Here is a 17,817-nt window from a genome sequence, read left to right on the forward strand (position 1 = left end):
AATAGCCATTAGGCATTTTAAACACGGTGTCCTTTTGTACAGTTAGAATCCTCTTGGTTGTCATCTGCCCTATTAAAGAATGGACCAGATGGAGATTTTCCTCCCCCCCCCCGACAAATCCTCATCTTTTTTTCTGCACAGGTTGTATTTAATTAAAAATGATTCTTCCTTTTAATCCTACCCCTGACATTTTATCTATCATCCAGATGTTACCACTGATCATTTCAGCACAGAATCAGCAGGATAAAACTTACTTCTATTCTCTGAAGGGGGGGGGGGCAGGAGGAAACCAAAGTTACAACTGAGCAAATTAAGTTAGGGAGGTAGCTTCTTCTGTTCCGGTCCTCCTCAAAGTTATGAAGAGCCAGGCTTTATGGATCAACTTGGCTGACATGAGTGGAGAAGCAATACTTGGGGAGAAGCAAAGTTATTACCCCCAAACTGAAATTTATTTACTAAGAACGTCAGAGCCCAACTGAAGCCCATGTGCCTGATATTAGGGGCTGCTGCTTCTCGATTTGTTGTTGTTTAGTCGTGTCCGACTCTTCGTGACCCCATGGACCAGAACACAAAAGGCACTTCTGTCTTCCACTGCCTCCTGCAGTTTAGTCAAACTCATGCTGGTAGCTTCGAGAACACTGTCCAACCATCTCGTCCTCTGTCGTCCCCTTCTCCTTGTGTCCTCCATCTATCCCAACATCAGGGTCTTTTCCAGGGAGTCTTCTCTTCTCATGACGTGGCCAAAGTATTGTAGTCTCAGCTTCAGGATCTGTCCTTCCAGTGAGTACTCAGGGCTAATTTCCTTAAAAATGGATAGGTTTGATCTTCTTGCAGTCCATGGGACTCTCAAGAGTCTCCTCCAGCACCATAATTCAAAAGCATCCATTCTTCGGCAATCAGCCTTCTTTATGGTGCAGCTTCTCGATTAGGATGGCAGATTTCCAGCTTTTCTGATCTACTTTGGTTTTCATTAGAACCCCAAGAACTACCATTCAGGGCCGGATACAAAAGGCAAATAGCTAAAATAATAATAAAACAAAGACCAGGATGCCTCCGAGTGCTTTCTGAGGCCTAGGAATTTGTTTTCCATACCAGCGCAAAACTGAGCTCACAAACCTTTCACACACGTGTGCTCCCAATTAGCTTTCTTTATGCCAGCAGAATTATTTAGAAGTCCTGTTACTGTTCCTGTTAAACTGGGAGTCAGAAATCCTTGTCAAACTACTACAGATCACTCAAGAGATTGACCCAGTCTACCCGTCTTCATCTCTAATTTGGGTCTCCAGCTGGACTACAACTCCCATCATCCTTGACCACTGGGGCTGCTAGCTGTTGGCGCATGAGCATCTACTCTTAGATTTTCTTTATATATATAAATTTTTATTAGTTTTTTTTAACATATCATTTTCAAATAATCAAACATACTTTTACATCTTATACAGTTCTTTTGACTTCCATCAATCACATCTGAAAATTTTCCAATCTAATCACTTAATATACATTTCTTACTTCCACTATTACCTTTAAATCTCATAACTAATTTCTCTTCTTTCTCTGTTTGCAATATTTCATATATTTGTCCTTACAAAACTTCTTGTAGTCCTACTAGCGTAATTTCTTGATTACAATTGCTCTTCAAATAGTTCGTATATTTCTTCCAATCTTCTGCAAATCTCTGGTCCCGCCAGTTTCGAATCCTTCCAGTAATTTTGTCTAATTCTGCGTAGTCCATTAATCTTGTCCTTTCGTCGGAGTTTCCTACTCTTAGATTTTCATTTCTGTCTGCAGCAGTTCTTTTTACAGACGTTTTCCTGCATCTTTTACTTCTTCGCAGCAGTAGCAGCAGCAGCATTCCAGCTATCTCTTAGTGAAATTCCCATTAGAGGAATAAACACCATTTTGTTCGGTTTCTCAGAGTCTTTATTATTTACAGAACTTTACATTGGTCATTAATAAAGGGAGGGCAAAGCAAATAAAGATACACCATCTTTTTCTCTTTTTAGCCATCCAGCCAGAGACTCATTCACATACAGTGGTACCTCGGGTTAAGTACTTAATTCGTTCCGGAGCTCCGTACTTAACCTGAAACTGTTATTAACCTGAAGCACCACTTTAGCTAATGGGGCCTCTTGCTGCTGCCGCACCACCGGAGCCCGATTTCTGTTCTCATCCTGAAGCAAAGTTCTTAACCTGAAGCACTATTTCTGAGTTAGCGGAGTCTGTAACCTGAAGCGTCTATAGCCTGAAGCATATGTAACCCGAGGTACCACTGTACTCATTTACACTGACCCAGACTTGGTTGACTGCATGCCCTGATAAGGACGCCTGTTGCTGGGGAAAATTTCTGTTGCCTAGCATCTTGTCCAAGGCCATTTACAAGTTTCTTCTAGAATATTCCAACACTAGCTAGGCTTGATGGGAGTTGTAGTCCAACAATACCTGGAGACCCAAGTTTTGAGAAACACTGTTCTAGGCAGTACTGAAATCCTGCACCCCTCTTTTTTAAAAAGCAAGCCAAACATTTCTTTTTGAGTTGGCAGTTCCATTCAATGGTGGCAGCGGGAACTGGAAGTCTAAGAGAGAAAATGGAAAAAATCTGAAGTCTGCCCAGTGCCTGAGCCTCACTTCCTTCCCCAGCAGAAGGCAGCAACAAAATAAGGCACAAAGCTCGTGGTGGCCTGATCTTTAGAAAGGTAGTGATTATTTTTAGTTAAATCGCGTGCGCACGGTAATTAATCTCAAGCGAAACGGGAGAACAATCCCTGCACAGAATATTTTTTTTTATTTAAGCATATGTTCTTAAAATGTCAAGCAATTTATTTCTGCAAAGTTAGAAGTTGAGACAAGATTTCATAAAGTATAATCCCATCCTTTTAAAAAAAACCCCCACCAGAGGCTCAGATTTAAGGCATGTGTAACGATTTTTTACAGTATTTGTACACGATTAAAAGGACTTTAAAAGCAAATGGGAAATTTGTGGACGGGTCTGTGTACTGCATTTCTGAGTTCTGTTGAGTTCCTGTATGTGCAATGCTCTCTGCGAAAGCAGGAGAGGTTTCCAGCGCAAGAGCAGGTTGTGTCACTTGAATGCCTGTCAGGATCGCTCATTCAGAAAAATCCCCCAAATATCTCAATGAATGGGGAAGCTGCAGTCCTTTACCTGTGCTCCAGAATCACTGGGCTCAGCTCCAAGGCATGTGCTTGTAGACTCTTGCATAAAGGTGCAGCTGAGGTTTAGTTATGGTTTTAGCAGGCTGCAAATGCCATGCACCCTGCTGGATCTCAAAAAAGTAGTGTATCCTGTACAATGTGCAGTACAGTAGGTTGCAATCCAGACAGACAGACACACACACACACACAGAGAGAGAGAGAGAGAGAGAGAGAGAGAGAGAGAGAGAGAGAGAGAGAGAGAGAGAAGGAAGGAAGGAAGGAAGGAAGGAAGGAAGGAAGGAAGGAAGGAAGGAAGGAAGGAAGGAAGGAAGGAAGGAAGGAAGGACACATTGCAAGATGCATGTCTGTGTCTGTGTAGGGGGGCGAGGCAAATTGTTGAAGCCCTAACAAGCTCAAGATGAGAATAATTCAACCATCCATGGCTCTTGTTTTTGAGCACATCATGGGATACAGCAGGCTTCCCCAACCCAGTGCTCTCCAGATGTTCTAAGACTCCAACTCCCATCATTCCCAGCATGCATGGCCAATGGTGAAGGATGATGGGAGTTGTAGTCCAAGGCACTTGGAGGACCTGAGACTGATTTAGATCCATATAAATGAATCTGCTTTTGTTCTTGTTTAGACTAACAACACCTCCCTGGTTCCCACTGAATACATCAAAAGTTGCTTCTGAGACTCTGGAGACTTTCAGATATCACTTGCAATTCAGTTGAGGTGGCAGGTGGGCGTAAATAAGAGCTTCTTCTTCTTAATGCCCGTTGTTTGCATTATTTTGTGAACAGACCTGAAGCCTGCAGCCCAGCTTTAGAGAAGGGGCAGGCAGTCTGAGACATCTGGCTCTCAAAAGAGCCTGCAACAGTGTCCATCCTGATACTGGAGGCCATGTTATAGTTTATTTCGGTGCCACCTTAAGGCAGCCTATGCCACGGAGAAGGGGGGTTGGGTGGGAAACACCAGTACAAAAAACAAACCCATTAATACAAAATTCGCACTAAATCAATCATTTGATCATCTCTTTGCACCTCTCCCCTCCCGCTGGTATTAATGTTGCAGTGAATGAGGCACAGCAAAATTGACCTGGAAAAACCTTCAAAATCCAGAATTTCTCTTATAATCATAAGCACTTGTCCAGCTTGGTGAATAAGTGAGTCAGAAGCCCCTTGCCCTTTAATCCTTTCCCAAGCACATCTTGGACTTGTTTGCAGGAAAGGATTCGAGGACGTCGCTTGCTTACGCCTCTTCTGTTTATCCCCTTTTCCTTCTTTTTCCTTCTCTCTCTTTTATATCATGAATCAGTCACTGGTCTAAGCCATAGGCAGGTCATAGGAAGCTGCGTATCTGCCGGTCACATGGTGGTAAATCTGCAGAGTGGGAGGAGAGCAGTTGGGGAGGAAACGAATTTACCGGAGCAGCAATGGAAAAGATGAAATTAAACAGGTGTAACAAAGCTGACAAATTAAGGGCAGGTTAACAAGAAAGCGGATACCATTTATAAACTTTTAATTACTCGCGCCGATAAAAATAGCACAAGTTTTCTGAAGACATCTCCTTTGAGCACCAAATACACAAGATGATCTCATTCTGTCCTGTTTTTTGCTCCGTATTTTATTTAGTTGGCAATTTTTGTGTGCCGCTCCTCTCCAAGAAACAGAAGCACACATGGGGTTCATTTAACATTGACCTGCAAGGCAGGCCAAGCCAAGAGTGTGTGGCTTACCTGAAACCACATAGGAGGGCTTTGTGGCCTAGTGGGTCCAGCCACTCCACCTCACTGGCTCTTTCCAGGGAGAAAGATGTGGAAAGTGCCTTTTGTGTTTGGGTCCTGCCAAATTGGGGGGTGAATCACCTTTCATTGGGCCCAATGCATTTTGGAATAAGCACAATTTTCCCAAGCTTCCTCTGAAACCACTGCTCCACCTTGATTTATTCCAAAAGCTGCATTGGGCCTAATACATCTGTGTCCCAAGAAATTCTCTCCTTTCCCCTTTATGTGACTGTTGCCTTCCTGTTTACATTTTTTGCACATCCGAATCCATCTCCCAGAGCACCAGAGCAACTCTCGTGAATGTGCCATCAATATGATAAGCCTCAGCGGTTGCAAAGTTACTTGGGGCTGATGCACTTACTCAAAACCGAAACCACGCAAAGCATGTGGGGTGTGAAGGATCAGCCATTGCAGTCTGTCCTGGGGCTTACCCCCCCTCAAAGTCTTCCGCTTTGCACATTACATGCTTCCAGTGGTGGTTGCAAAAAAAACACCTATTCCTCTCAGAGAGCTACAATCCCCAGAATGGTTTAGCAAATCAATCCTTCTCTTCCCAGGGAACACTGGGAATAGTAGCTTTGGGAGGGGAAATAGGGGTCTCCTAACAACACACTTAAGGGATGCGGGTGGCGCTGTGGGTTAAACCACAGAGCCTAGGGCTTGCTGATCAGAAGGTCGGCGGTTCGAATCCCCGTGACAGGGTGACCTCCCGTTGTTCGGTCCCAGTTCCTGCCAACCTAGCAGTTTGAAAGCCCATCAAAGTGCAAGTAGATAAATAGGTACCACTCCGGCGGGAAGGTAAACGGCGTTTCCGTGCGCTGCTCTGGTTCGCCAGAAGCAGCTTAGACATGCTGGCCACATGACCCGGAAGCTGTACGCCGGTTCCCTCGGCCAATAAAGCGAGATGAGCGCCGCAACCCCAGAGTCGGCCACGACTGGACCTAATGGTCAGGGGTCCCTTTACCTTCTAACAACACACTTAACAAAATAATACTTCCTGGGATTGTTTGGGGGAAATTGTGGCTGTTAAAAGTGGGACGATACTGCTTAAAATGTGTAGTGCAGATGGCGGCCCTAGTTGGGTAGAGTTTGGTGCTGATAGAGCCCAAGGTTGTAGTTTTGATCCCCATATGGATCAGCTGCATATTTCTGCATTCCAGGAAGGTGTCCTTGGGGTCTCTTCCAGCTCTACAATTCTATGATCCACACACACATTTGGCAACAGATTTTTATTTTTTGAAAAGGAAAATAGGAAAGGCTGCTTGTCCATCAAGCCTAGAGCTGTCAACTTTGACTGGCAGTGGCTCTACAGGATGCTGAGCAAGGGCCTTTCCCATTGCTCAGCTGGATAGTGTGTGGGGCTTTGTATGCAGAAAAGTTCAGGTTCCATCCCCCCTATCACCATTTAAAAAGATCAGGTGGTGGTTGGTGGGGAATAGACCTAATAATAATATTATAATAATTTATTATTTATACCCCGCCCATCTGGCTGGGTTTCCCCAGCCACTATGGGCAGCTTCCAACACAATATTAAAATACAGCCAGAGTCGACAATATTGGGTTTGACGGCTTCCGCTATTTCATCATCCGCTACCTGGTGTTTTTTAAATGGAGATGTCAGGGATTAAACCTGGGACCTTCTGCATGCAATCCAAGTGCTCTCCCTTCAAGCTCTCGGCCTTCTCCATTAAAAGCCTTCCAGCACTTGAAATAAATTAATAAAGCTGTGGATAGAGAAAGGGGGGGGGGTGGCAAGAAGAGCCAAGACTGATGCTGCTTGTCTGGGGTCTCTTGAAAAGCAGATGGTGGGAACTGAACCTGTGGCATCACAAATGCACAGCATAAGAGCTACCCATGGGTTATTCCTATACGGTGGGTAACATGGTACAAAATGGACATATTACTACTGTGCAGAACGACCTTGCCTCCCCAAATGAGGTGGATCAGAACTAATTGGTAAACACCGCCAATTAAAAAGCGAGGCTCCGTTATAAGCAGCAGTGTAAGAAAATGAAACCTCTCAAAAGGCAATTTTTAAAGTCTATACAGTCATACCTCTTGTTGCGTTTGCTTCAGGTTAAACCTTTTCAGACTGAATCCAGTGGCGACCCTGACGTACCGGAAAGGGTTACTTCCGGGTTTCGCCACTCGCACATGCGCTCAAAATGACGTCACGCGCATGGCCAGAAGTGGCAAATTGCGACCTGAGCACGCACAGACGCGGGTTGCGTTCTGCTCGTGTTGCGAACGGGGCTCTGGAATGGATCCCGTTCACAACTAGAGGTACCACTGTACTACAAAAGTCAAAACCACATGGTTTTTTATTGGAGGGGGGGGGAATACACCATTAGGAGGAATAACAACCTTAAAAATGTAGTATAAACACCAACAACTGGGAAACACTGGCCTGTGAGCTCTCCAATTGGAGAACAGCCTTTACCAAAGGTGTCATGGGCTTTGAAGAAGCTCAAACTCAGGACGCAAGGGAGAAACATGCTAAGAGGAAGACATGCTGGGCAAGCCCTCATCATGATCAACTCCCGCCCAGAAACCTATGTCCCCACTGTGGAAGGAATCCAGAATTGGCCTCCACAGTCACTTACAGACTTACTGTTAAAACTGTGCTCATGGAAGACAATCTTACTCAGCTACAAGTGATCGCCAAAGAAGAAGAAGTAGGAATACTAACCTGTCTCTCAATATCTCCCAGCAAAGTGCTGGCCCCCAGGCGAAAGAGTTCTGGCTTTAGCCACTCATCTCCTAGTTCTTCCTTCATCAGCGAGAGCCAGATCAGGGCATCTTTGGCTGTGCGAATGCCTCCCGCAGGCTTAAAGCCAACCTTGATTTAAGAAAGAAGAACGGGGAACAGGGAATTTAAAAATACAGAAAGTTGGCCTAGATAGGAATCTGCAAAGCTGTATACTATATCCGTATGATGCTATCCTGCCCCCATTGGAGACTCTGTCTACATGCGCCCCAGTAAGATTTAGAAGGCTGTCAAGCTCAAGAGAAGAGGCCTTATCTGTGGTGGCCTCTCATTTATGGAACTCGCTTCTATATGAATTCCCTACTTAGCCCTTTTGGTTCAGGCATTTATAGCCTATGATTTTTATTCAGCTCTGTAAAAGCGTAACACATACAGTCGTACCTTGGAAGTCGAACGGAAACCGTTCTGGAAGTCCGTTCGACTTCCAAAACGTTCAAGAACCAAGGCACGGCTTCCGATTGGCTGCAGGAAGCTCCAGCAGCCAATCGGAAGACGCAGCAGACGTTTGGGTTCCAAAGAACGTTTGCAAACCAGAACAATCACTTCCGGGTTTGCAGAGTTCGGGAGCCAAAACTTTTGTCATGCAAGGTGTTCGGGATCCAAGGTCCGACTGTATTTAAAAAGAAACAGAAAATGGATAGTACTGCGTTCATAATTTGGTATTTCAGCATCTGGGGGATCACACTCCCTGTCTCTGCTGTACACAGGGCCGCAACAGCTCTCTAGCTTGTCCGCCTTACTTTTCCCCAAACACAGCTCCTCTCTGTGACCTTTCCTCAAGGGGAGGGCCATAGGCTCAGTGGGCAAACATCTGTTTTACATGCACAAGGTTCCAGGTTCAATCCCCTACATGAAACCCCAGCGTTGCTGCAAATCAGTGTATGCACTGAGCTAGATGGACCAGTGGTCTGACTCTGTGTCAGGCAGTTTCATATAATGCACAGGAGGCTCCTCCTCATGTTCCCACAACTTTCAGTAATGCACCGAGAAGTGGGCCTCAGAAGCACCGATATACAAAGAGTAGCTCTGTCTGCCACCCTCTGGATTCTGGCTGCCATCTTGGGTTTGGTTTCTTTTAGTTAAAACATTCATGTTCCCCCCAAATAATTACATTTATTTTCACCCAAAGCTACCTATTACTATCCTGTCTCTCATTCTGTTTGCCGACTTTCTACAGAATCCATCTGACTGCCAGAATGCACCACACACACACACACATACATATCTATATATAATAAATGTTTCATTCAAGAGCTGAAAAAGTCGGGCTACTTTCCCCCTGCTGTTTCACAGCATTTCATTATTTTGTTTAATAAGTTCATCTCCTTGAGAATTTTTTCTCGTCACCTTATATTATTAAAAGTAATAAGTTTCTCTGGACTGGGGGATTTCCCAACAGAAAAACCAATTTGTGTGTGTCCTTCAATAATGACAGGAAAAGATTATTTCCCATTATGCTGCACACTTTTCATATCACCGCCGCAGCTTATCATTCAATAAATGTTACCCTGCAACCCGCTTCTGTCCTCGGAAGAAGTTTAATTTCTACATTAACCTGTTTTTATTGGCCAACGCCTTGTTGGAAAAGCATCTGTACGGCAGCCAAATTTGTTTGTTAAGGAAACCATTTAGAAATCTCTCGTCAGTGATAAAATTGTCTTCGTTTAATAAAAAGGATATAAACTCAGTTTACATCTAATTTTTTTATTATTATTTCCTGAGCAGGTGCACGCACCACACACTTTTGGTTAATAGAACTTTAAGCACACACACACATCATAAAGTCTGCTTAAATGAACGATAAATTAAACAGTTATTTTAATGACATGCAAAACCTCCACGGAGGCAAGGCGAAGGACCAAATTACATGTGCTACCACCACCAAGTTATCACAGAGCCTTGAGACAATACACAATAGTTGCCACAGCAGCACCAAAAAAGAGATGGCGCCTTCTATGAGGTGCCCAAGTATCTGTCAAAGGAGCCAGGTGCGTGTTTATATGCCAATGCTGGCAGCAGCAGGAGTTGGCATTATTGGCACGTGATGAGGTCCATCCCCAAGCGGAAGGGCTGGGTCATGACCCTGGGGTCACATTTCCCATCTTCAGGGGAGGAGACCAAGGATTTGACTGAGGCAGAGCTGCTCCTCTTATTTGAGGTTCGGTCGGACAGTGACTGCTGCTGAAACAACATTCCTGCTCTGCTCACTACTGAGCCCTGCATGGAGCTGTCCAGGGTACCAACGAAGCCTCACTTCTGCACTGCTGAGCTCATTGCTCAAGGAGGAAGGACAGCCCCAAAGCAGACATCTGGAGCCCCCTGCCCCTTCTGCTCCACCTCTTGGCTGCCCCAGCCTGTTCACCTGCTATTTCTCCAAGTAAGAGCACAGCAACAGGAGCAAAGAGGAGCCTGCCACACCCTCTCCCTCAGCAGCACTGAGGAGGACGCAGGCCTGTTCCAAGAGCAGGGCATACCGAGGACATCTTGCACAGAGATTCCCTCAAACCCAGTGCCAACATTGCCAGATATCAAGGCGGTGGTGCTCTCATCATGCTGACTGAAGAACTGAGCAGACATTTCTCCACCACCACCCCAAGACATGTTTCAAGTGAAATTCAGAGCAGTGACCATTGAATAAAAGGCTGAAGGAATGATGTGTGATGTCCCTAGTGAAGAGGTGGTTCTCTTGCCGGAATCAGAGAGGAAGTACAAGATGACACAGCCAGGTTATACCCACTGCCAAACTCTATGCCTTCCACATAAACATGACCAGAAAACAAGCCGCACCAGCAACAAAATGTTGCTGCATAGAATGCTTTTCTACAAACTCTGCAATCATGCTATTTCCCATTCTATCCCTGTTCCTGCCCCACTTTTCCACCCCATCAGTCAGTCAGCGTTCAGTGGCCACCAAGCACACGCAGTCCTCACTGCCGTGTTTTCAGGGTTCGCAACCTTCGTTGCTGTAGTATTTTTCCTCCAAATGTATTTGTACTTCTGCAAGCCTCTGGGTTCTCCCAAAGCTATTAATACCACCCCCTTGTGGCCAAATGGTGCTGCTTTGGCTACGTAAGTCAAGAGAATGAGTTTTCTATTAGAATACCAGATTGGAGATATTTGCTTCTCATTCTTCTGAGATAAAAAGTCTTCAAACAAACTAAGTTTCCTATTCCTTATGAACCCTCTGTCTGTCTCTGGGCTTCTGTTCAAAGACAAAGTACTACAGCTCTGTGTCACAGCCGGTCAGTGTGGTGTGGTGTATAACTTAGAGGAGCGTAGCTCAAACTTGGGTCCTGAGCTGTTGTTGGACTACAACTCTCATCATCCCTAGCTAGCACAACCAGTGGTCTGGGATGATGGGAGTTGTAGTACAACAACAGCTGGGGACCCAAGTTTGAGAAACACTGGGTTAGAGTATCAGGCTAGGAAGAGGAGGAGGAGGAGGAAGAAGAAGAAGAAGAAGAAGAAGAAGAAGAAGAAGAAGAAGAAGAAGAAGAGGAGTAGTAGTAGTAGTTTGGATTTGATATCCCACTTTATCACTACCTGAAGGAGTCTCAAAGCGACTAACAATCTCCTTTCCCTTCCTCCCCCACAACAAACACCCTGTGAGGTGAGTGAGGCTGAGAGACTTCAGAGAAGTGTGACTAGCCCAAGGTCACCCAGCAGCTGCACATGGAGGAGCGGGGAAGCGAACCTGGTTCACCAGATTACGAGTCCACCGCTCTTAACCACTACACCACACTGGCTCTGAGGAGACACCACTTCAAATCCCCCCCTCTTCCAGGAAGCTCACTTGGGTGACCTGGGTCTAGTCACCATCTTTCAGTCTAACCTTGCTTACAGGGTTGTCATGAGGAAAACAATGGGGGGAGAAATGGTTTATGCCGCCCATGGCAGCTTGGTGGAGCGGCAGGATAAAAATGTAGTTAATAAATAGGTCTGGCGGTTCAGCAACCCTAAAGCACGGATAGAGGAAACTGTAGCCTTCTAAATGTCGCTAGATCACAACTCTCATAATTCCCGACCGCTAGCCATGCTGGTTTGGGCTCATGGGACTTGGAGTCCAACAAAGTCTGGAGGGCCACAGGGAAGCTTTTAATGTTTGATGTTTTGCTGTGCTTATTGTTGGAAGCCACCCAGAGTGGCTGGGGCAACCCAGTCAGATGGGTGGCAACAATAATAATTATAATAATTAATTATAATAATTACAATAATTCCCCACCCATGGTCCAAAGCCTGTGCATCACACCAACATTGCTTTGGAGAACGCAGTATACAATGAAAAGATGGAGATGGTATGAAGTTACCTTATAGCCAGTTTTCCAGAAGAAGTCTCTAATAGCTCTCACCATGACGAGCCCAACGGGAAAGGTAGCATTAACGGTTTCTTTTCCTGTGGAAGTCTTGATAAAATCAGAACCTGCAAGGGTGAGAATAAAAAAAGAAGAAGTAATAAACAGATGTGTCAACAAAATTATCATTCTGGTTCTTAGTATGTGCAGATCCCGCTATTAGAATGTTCGTTAGCTGAAAATTCAGTTATCCAAACATAAAGAATTACGCCCAAACCTCGCTGCGCACACAGATGATTCGGGTATCTGAACAGCTGGAGTTTGCCCAGTTCCTTACTTGTTAGCTGGTTGAAAGCAGACATTTTCAGGCAGGAACCACGGAGAGAGGGAACAGGGAGATCAGACAAATCAGAGAGCAGGAGAGATTGGACAAATCCATTTTCTCTCTTTTGCTGGTTGGCTGCAGCCATTTTTCAGATGAAACCATGGAGGGAGACCACAGATTAGAAATGTCCCCATAGGAAATGGTGGAAATCGAGGGCTCTTTGTGCAAACGCTGACCTAACAAACGATTTTCTCGGGATGCACTGTGTTCAGAAAGCGAGAACTCTGTGTATAATAAGCTTTACATTTGTCATATGAATGTAACACCTTAACAAACTAGGAAAAGAAAGAAGTAGGAATTGGGAGGGGAGTATGTTCCTGTTTGTGGATTTCCCACAGGCGTCTAGTTGGCCAATGTGAGAACAGAATGCTGGACTAGATAGGCCATTGGTCTCATCCAGCAGACTTGTCTTATATCCTTAAATGTACACTGTGGAGTGCTCCTGTTCAGGCTCCCTGCCAGCCAGCCACACCTTTCCAGGATACTCCATGCCACCCAGGCACCTGACAAGCCAGGCACCCAGGACTGTTTTTGGGTTCCCAATCCCAATTTCAGTATATTTTCCTAAACACTTTTTTATTTTTAATTCTGAAAACCTTTGGGTTCCTTCAAATTTTTCCAGTATTTCCTTCTTGGGTAGCATAATGACACAGTGTCAGAAATGAGTTTCAAAAGAACATAGGAGGCTGCCTTATTACTAGGTCAACCTATTCCAAAGGTCCGGATGAGACTCTGGCTCAGTGGCAAAGGACACCTTCTGCATGCAGAAGGCCTGAGATTCAATATTTGGCGTCTCCACTTAAAACAAGCATTCCCCAAGCGGGGGCCCTCCAGATGTTTTGGGCTACCATCATCCCTGGCCACTGGCCATGCTGGCTGGAACTGAATGAAGGGAAGGTCAAACTAACAGCCTTCAGTTGGGCGCCGTCTACCACCAAACTACTGCCTCTCACTAAGCTCTCTCTTTAGTTGATGACCTCTTCTTCAGACAAGCAAGCCAAACTTCCTCACACCAACTCCTACTTTTCCCTGTATTTCATTTAATTGTGGCATTTAAGCCCTTTAGCACAATACTTCCACCACCACCACCACCCCTCCTCCTCTTTGCAGGGTAAGGTAAGTCAAAGCTTTTATAAGTCTGGTAATTAGAAACCTCTATGGTACAGTTTCATTAAAAACTTTCATTAAACAACATCTGCCCTTGTATAGGGTCCCCTAATCAATTTGGTCAAACAGAAGGCCTTCTAATCGGCTGTTGATAAAAATAGAAGATGAAATTTTAATTCTAATAGATTAACCACAAACTCAAAGATAGTCTTCAAAATCCATCTCGCTCCATTCTCCAGTGGATTTAACGACTATTCAGCAACTCATTACTAAATAGAACAAGATGAACATTTTCCAGTTCATTAAAGAAATGTACTATGTATTTTTGCATTGTCCTCATGATTCGTTACAGGGAGTCTTAATTACAAGATAATGGATAATGGTTATTAAACGGAGGCTCCAGTAATGAAGCTCTATTCATTTGCGAGCCTTGGAGACTGCAAAGAAGGGAAAATAAAATTACTAGCTTCAAAAGATTAACGGATCAAATTATTATTCAATTCTGAAAATCTCATTCAGACTTTGCAGAAACAAGAAGGGATTTTTTTTCAAAAAAAATAATAATACTAGTATTAGGACTATAGTGGTGCACTTATTTTTTATTTTTTTAAAAAAAATAATATCTTAAGGCTATTAGCAGAATAATCAGCTTGAGATGTGATTATCAAACATACAGCCAATTTAGCAGCATCTTCTAACAAAGAAAACAATACATTTTTTTATTTCGTGGAACAAATTCTATTTATGATACGAGTGAGAGCTTGCTAGCAGGATTCCATAAAGAACATGGAAGATAAATGTTGCTCCTGAGCACTACAGTATAAAGGTATTATTAACATTTTATATTCCACTAATGAAAACAGAGACTTTGGAAAAAGGCGGAGGGGGGAAGGAGGGAGAGAAGCAAATGGCTTGCTTTAAAATGGAGGCCATTAAACATAATTCACACTAGCTTTATAAATAACGTATTTCTGGTCATACTGTTCAGCTGTCAGTGCCTTTTCTTTTTTTTAAGAGTGGTAATATAAAGGGCAAAGTTTAGGAAAAGAGAAAAGGTTGAGAATCTGATTCCACGGCAGTATGGAAGGACCGTTCTTCTGTGATACAGCACCTTCTCCCTTGCATGCAGAAGGTCCCAAGTTGAATGCCTGGCATCTCCAAGTAGGGCTAGTGGAGAACCTTGCGTGAAATCCCAGACAGCCTCTGCTGGCCACTGTCATCTTCTTCTTCTTTGGCAATCACTCATAGCCAAGTAAGACTATCTTCCATAAACATGGCTTTAAAAGTGAGTCCATAAGTGACTGTGGAGGGAGGCCAATTCCGGATCCACACGTCCTTCCACAGTTGGGACATAAATTTCTGGGTAGGAGTTGATCCCGGTGAGGGTTTGCCAAATGTGCCTTCCTCTTAACGCATTTCTTCCTCTTGTCCTGAGTTTGAATGTCTTCAAAGCCCATGGCACCTTAGGGAAAGGCTGTTCTCCAACTGGAGCGCTTGCAGGCCAGTGTTTCCCAGTTGTCCATGTTTCAGAAGCATACAGCAAGGTTGGTAGTACAACAGCTTTGTAAACAAGCGTTTTGGTTTCCCCATGAATGTCCCGGTCCTGAAACACACTGCACTTCAATCAGGAGAGCCACTGTAGAGGTGGATGAACCAATGGATTTGACTCAGCATCAGGCAATTTCCAGTGTTCCACTCGATTCCCATCAAATGGTATTCAGAGGCATGTTGCATCCAACAGCTGGTTGAGAACATAGTCATCAGGGTTAGCAGCCATTACTAATCCTCTTCTGAAGACATCCAAGTTGGTGACCATCACTACCTCCTAGAGAAGATCCCATAGTTGAGTCACTCTGTCCTTCTGAACATTTTGGCTGCACATTTCTGAACCTTTCCCAACTCCACGATATCATTTCCGAGGTGAGGCATCCGGAACTGCACACAGTATTCCAAACATAGCCGCCCCATAGATTTGTATAATGCCATTACGGTTATCAGCAGTTTTCCTTTCGTAGTGATCCCAAGCATAGACTTTTATCTTTTTTGCAGCTGCCACACACACTGGGTCAACATGTGGGTGCACAAATTGGAGCAAGAAATGAAGGAGAAGCAGGCCAGGCCAAAGAATGTCAGGACCGCAGTTTAAGGATGACGTTTTGGAAGACTTTAAGTATTTAAGTTCCAGCTGGTGAATCCTACCACCTTGGGTGAGAAAATATAAATTCCCCCAGGGTGGGTTTGATATAAGAGAAATTGGGGAGCAAGCAGAAGGAAAATGCACACAACCTTTCGGAAAAGTCATTTTGGTCCACGTGTTTTTGTGGTTTCTTTTAAATCCTTCCTGGCCTACGTCTAGAAAGAGAAGGAAGACTACAATGTGAACTCACCACTATGCCACTCAGTTCAAACAATGGCCCCTTTTGCATTTGTAAAAACGGTAACCATTTACATGATTAAAACTGGGAGAGTGGTTTTCAGCTAGCTATATCCAAAAACAATATTATGGTCCCATTATTAAGCAGTAAAGAATAATAAGCAGCATAGCAATCACAGAGTAATCACAATCTTTACGTTTCAAAGTGCCATAAAGACCCTGGGGACGTGATTATCTCCTGATAACCTCAGACTGCTTAAAGTTACTTTACTCTTAATAAAGAATAAGGACACAGTCTGCAATTTAAAATAATGCAGAGCAATCTGGCTGATGCATAATCTTTTGTATCACAGTTTTCACTGCAATCCTTTCAACCGCACTAATGAAAGTCCAAATTGGATGGCCCCGCGACAGAGTGTTAACCAAAAGCAACACGCTCCTCCCTCCCCCCGTGAGTGTAAGGGGTGGGGATCCTGCTGGGGATCTTATATCCCCCAACCTATGTGAATCAAGTCTCGCAAGAAAGCCTGCAGAGGGACAAGGGCTGCTGCGCTTACATCCTGCTTGCAGACTTTCCGCAGGCATCTGGTTGGGGATGGTGGACTAAATGAATCCATCAGGGTCCTTCTTAGGTTCTTATGGCTGCTTGTGGTTTCAAAGCCCCTTGCACAGCACTTCGCACGGGGCTTTGCAGGCTCCGCTGACCAGCAGGGCCTGCAAACCTCCACCCTTTCAGCCCAACTGCATTTTAAACTGCCCCACACCTGAGATCATAGACGATGCCAAGTGTAGGGGCAGGCTGACCTGGCTTGGCTGAAATAGCCTCTTGGGTCCAGTGGGGTAGTCTGGCATGGCCCTGAGGTACGCAAGTTGGAGATTACTCAATGCTGTTTCAACCCAACCAAGGCCGGCCTGATACGTTTTGTTGGCTGACCTGGAACAGCAAACACCCCCCCCCCAATGCATAGACACACCCTCATGAGTCAATGTACACGGTACTCCTGAGCTTGCGCAGAACTAGCATTGACTATTTAAATTCGGATCATTTTTTTAAAAAAAAAAAATTAGTCACATTGCTGTCTGCCTTGTATTCCCAAAAGGCCAAAGATATGAGGCCTTTAAACCCAAGGAGCCAGTGGTAAGCATTTGCTATAAGGTGTTGATCCTACTGAGTTAATGCATTTTCCTCTCTCCCTTTCATTAAATTGATCCGGCGGGGAGGATGCATAAACATGTATATCACACACAGAAACACACACACACACACACACACACACACACACACACACACATTCTCCTAAAGGGAGCTCAGGGCAGCTAACTAAAATATAGTATATGCAACAACAGAGCAAGAAATTTGACTTAAAATATTAATAAAACGACACAAAACACCCATAACGAAACAGAATAACACAACAGCAGTATCAGCAGGGAGTGGCGGGCGGGAATCTTACACTGGGGGAAGAGACATTTTCATTTGTTGGCATCCGTCTGTCTCAAGAGACAATGGAAGAGTGTGGCATCAGGGGTGAAGTCATACAGTTGGAGAGTTTCAACGCCTGCTGTGGCTGTAGAGACAGATACGGGAGAGACATGTGTTGTTGCAGCTGGGGCAGATGAAGGCGTCTGGTTGCGCTGCTGCGGTTGCACCAGGGTATTTCTTCTCTCCGTGCTCCTCCCAGCCGTCATTCCTCCTCTGGTCACTGCTGTGGATACACAACCTTGACCGTCTGTCTCCAGGCAGTCTGAGGTCATCTGCAAGGGATTCCCACATGGCAGAGTTACTGTCGCCAGTCTTCATGTCACTTCTGAAGACATCTTTATTACGCAATTGGTCTGCCAATGGGCCTGGTGCCTGCTCCCCATAGAGCACATTCTTGCCCTCATCCATTCTGTGGACATGACAAAGCCAGCGTGGACGTCACTGAGACAGCATTGCGATCATGCTGGGAACAT

General features: G+C 44.7%; 1 protein-coding gene across 1 annotated transcript in view; it reads right to left on the reverse strand.

Annotated features, from left to right (window-relative positions):
- Positions 1-4,045: 4,045 nt before the first annotated feature.
- Positions 4,046-17,817, reverse strand: part of DERA (deoxyribose-phosphate aldolase) — a 39,151-nt gene continuing 25,379 nt past the window's right edge. The window contains exons 7-9 of the mRNA XM_081210544.1: positions 12,011-12,123; positions 7,626-7,775; positions 4,046-4,532 (exon numbers count right to left, since the gene is read on the reverse strand). Of these exons, the coding sequence (XP_081066670.1) occupies positions 4,476-4,532; positions 7,626-7,775; positions 12,011-12,123 (320 nt within the window). The 3' untranslated portion in view covers positions 4,046-4,475. The remainder of the gene's footprint in view (positions 4,533-7,625; positions 7,776-12,010; positions 12,124-17,817) is intronic.

Source organism: Podarcis bocagei (assembly GCF_964188305.1).
Source record: "Podarcis bocagei genome assembly, chromosome: 10".
Classification (NCBI taxonomy): Eukaryota; Metazoa; Chordata; class Lepidosauria; order Squamata; family Lacertidae; genus Podarcis; species Podarcis bocagei.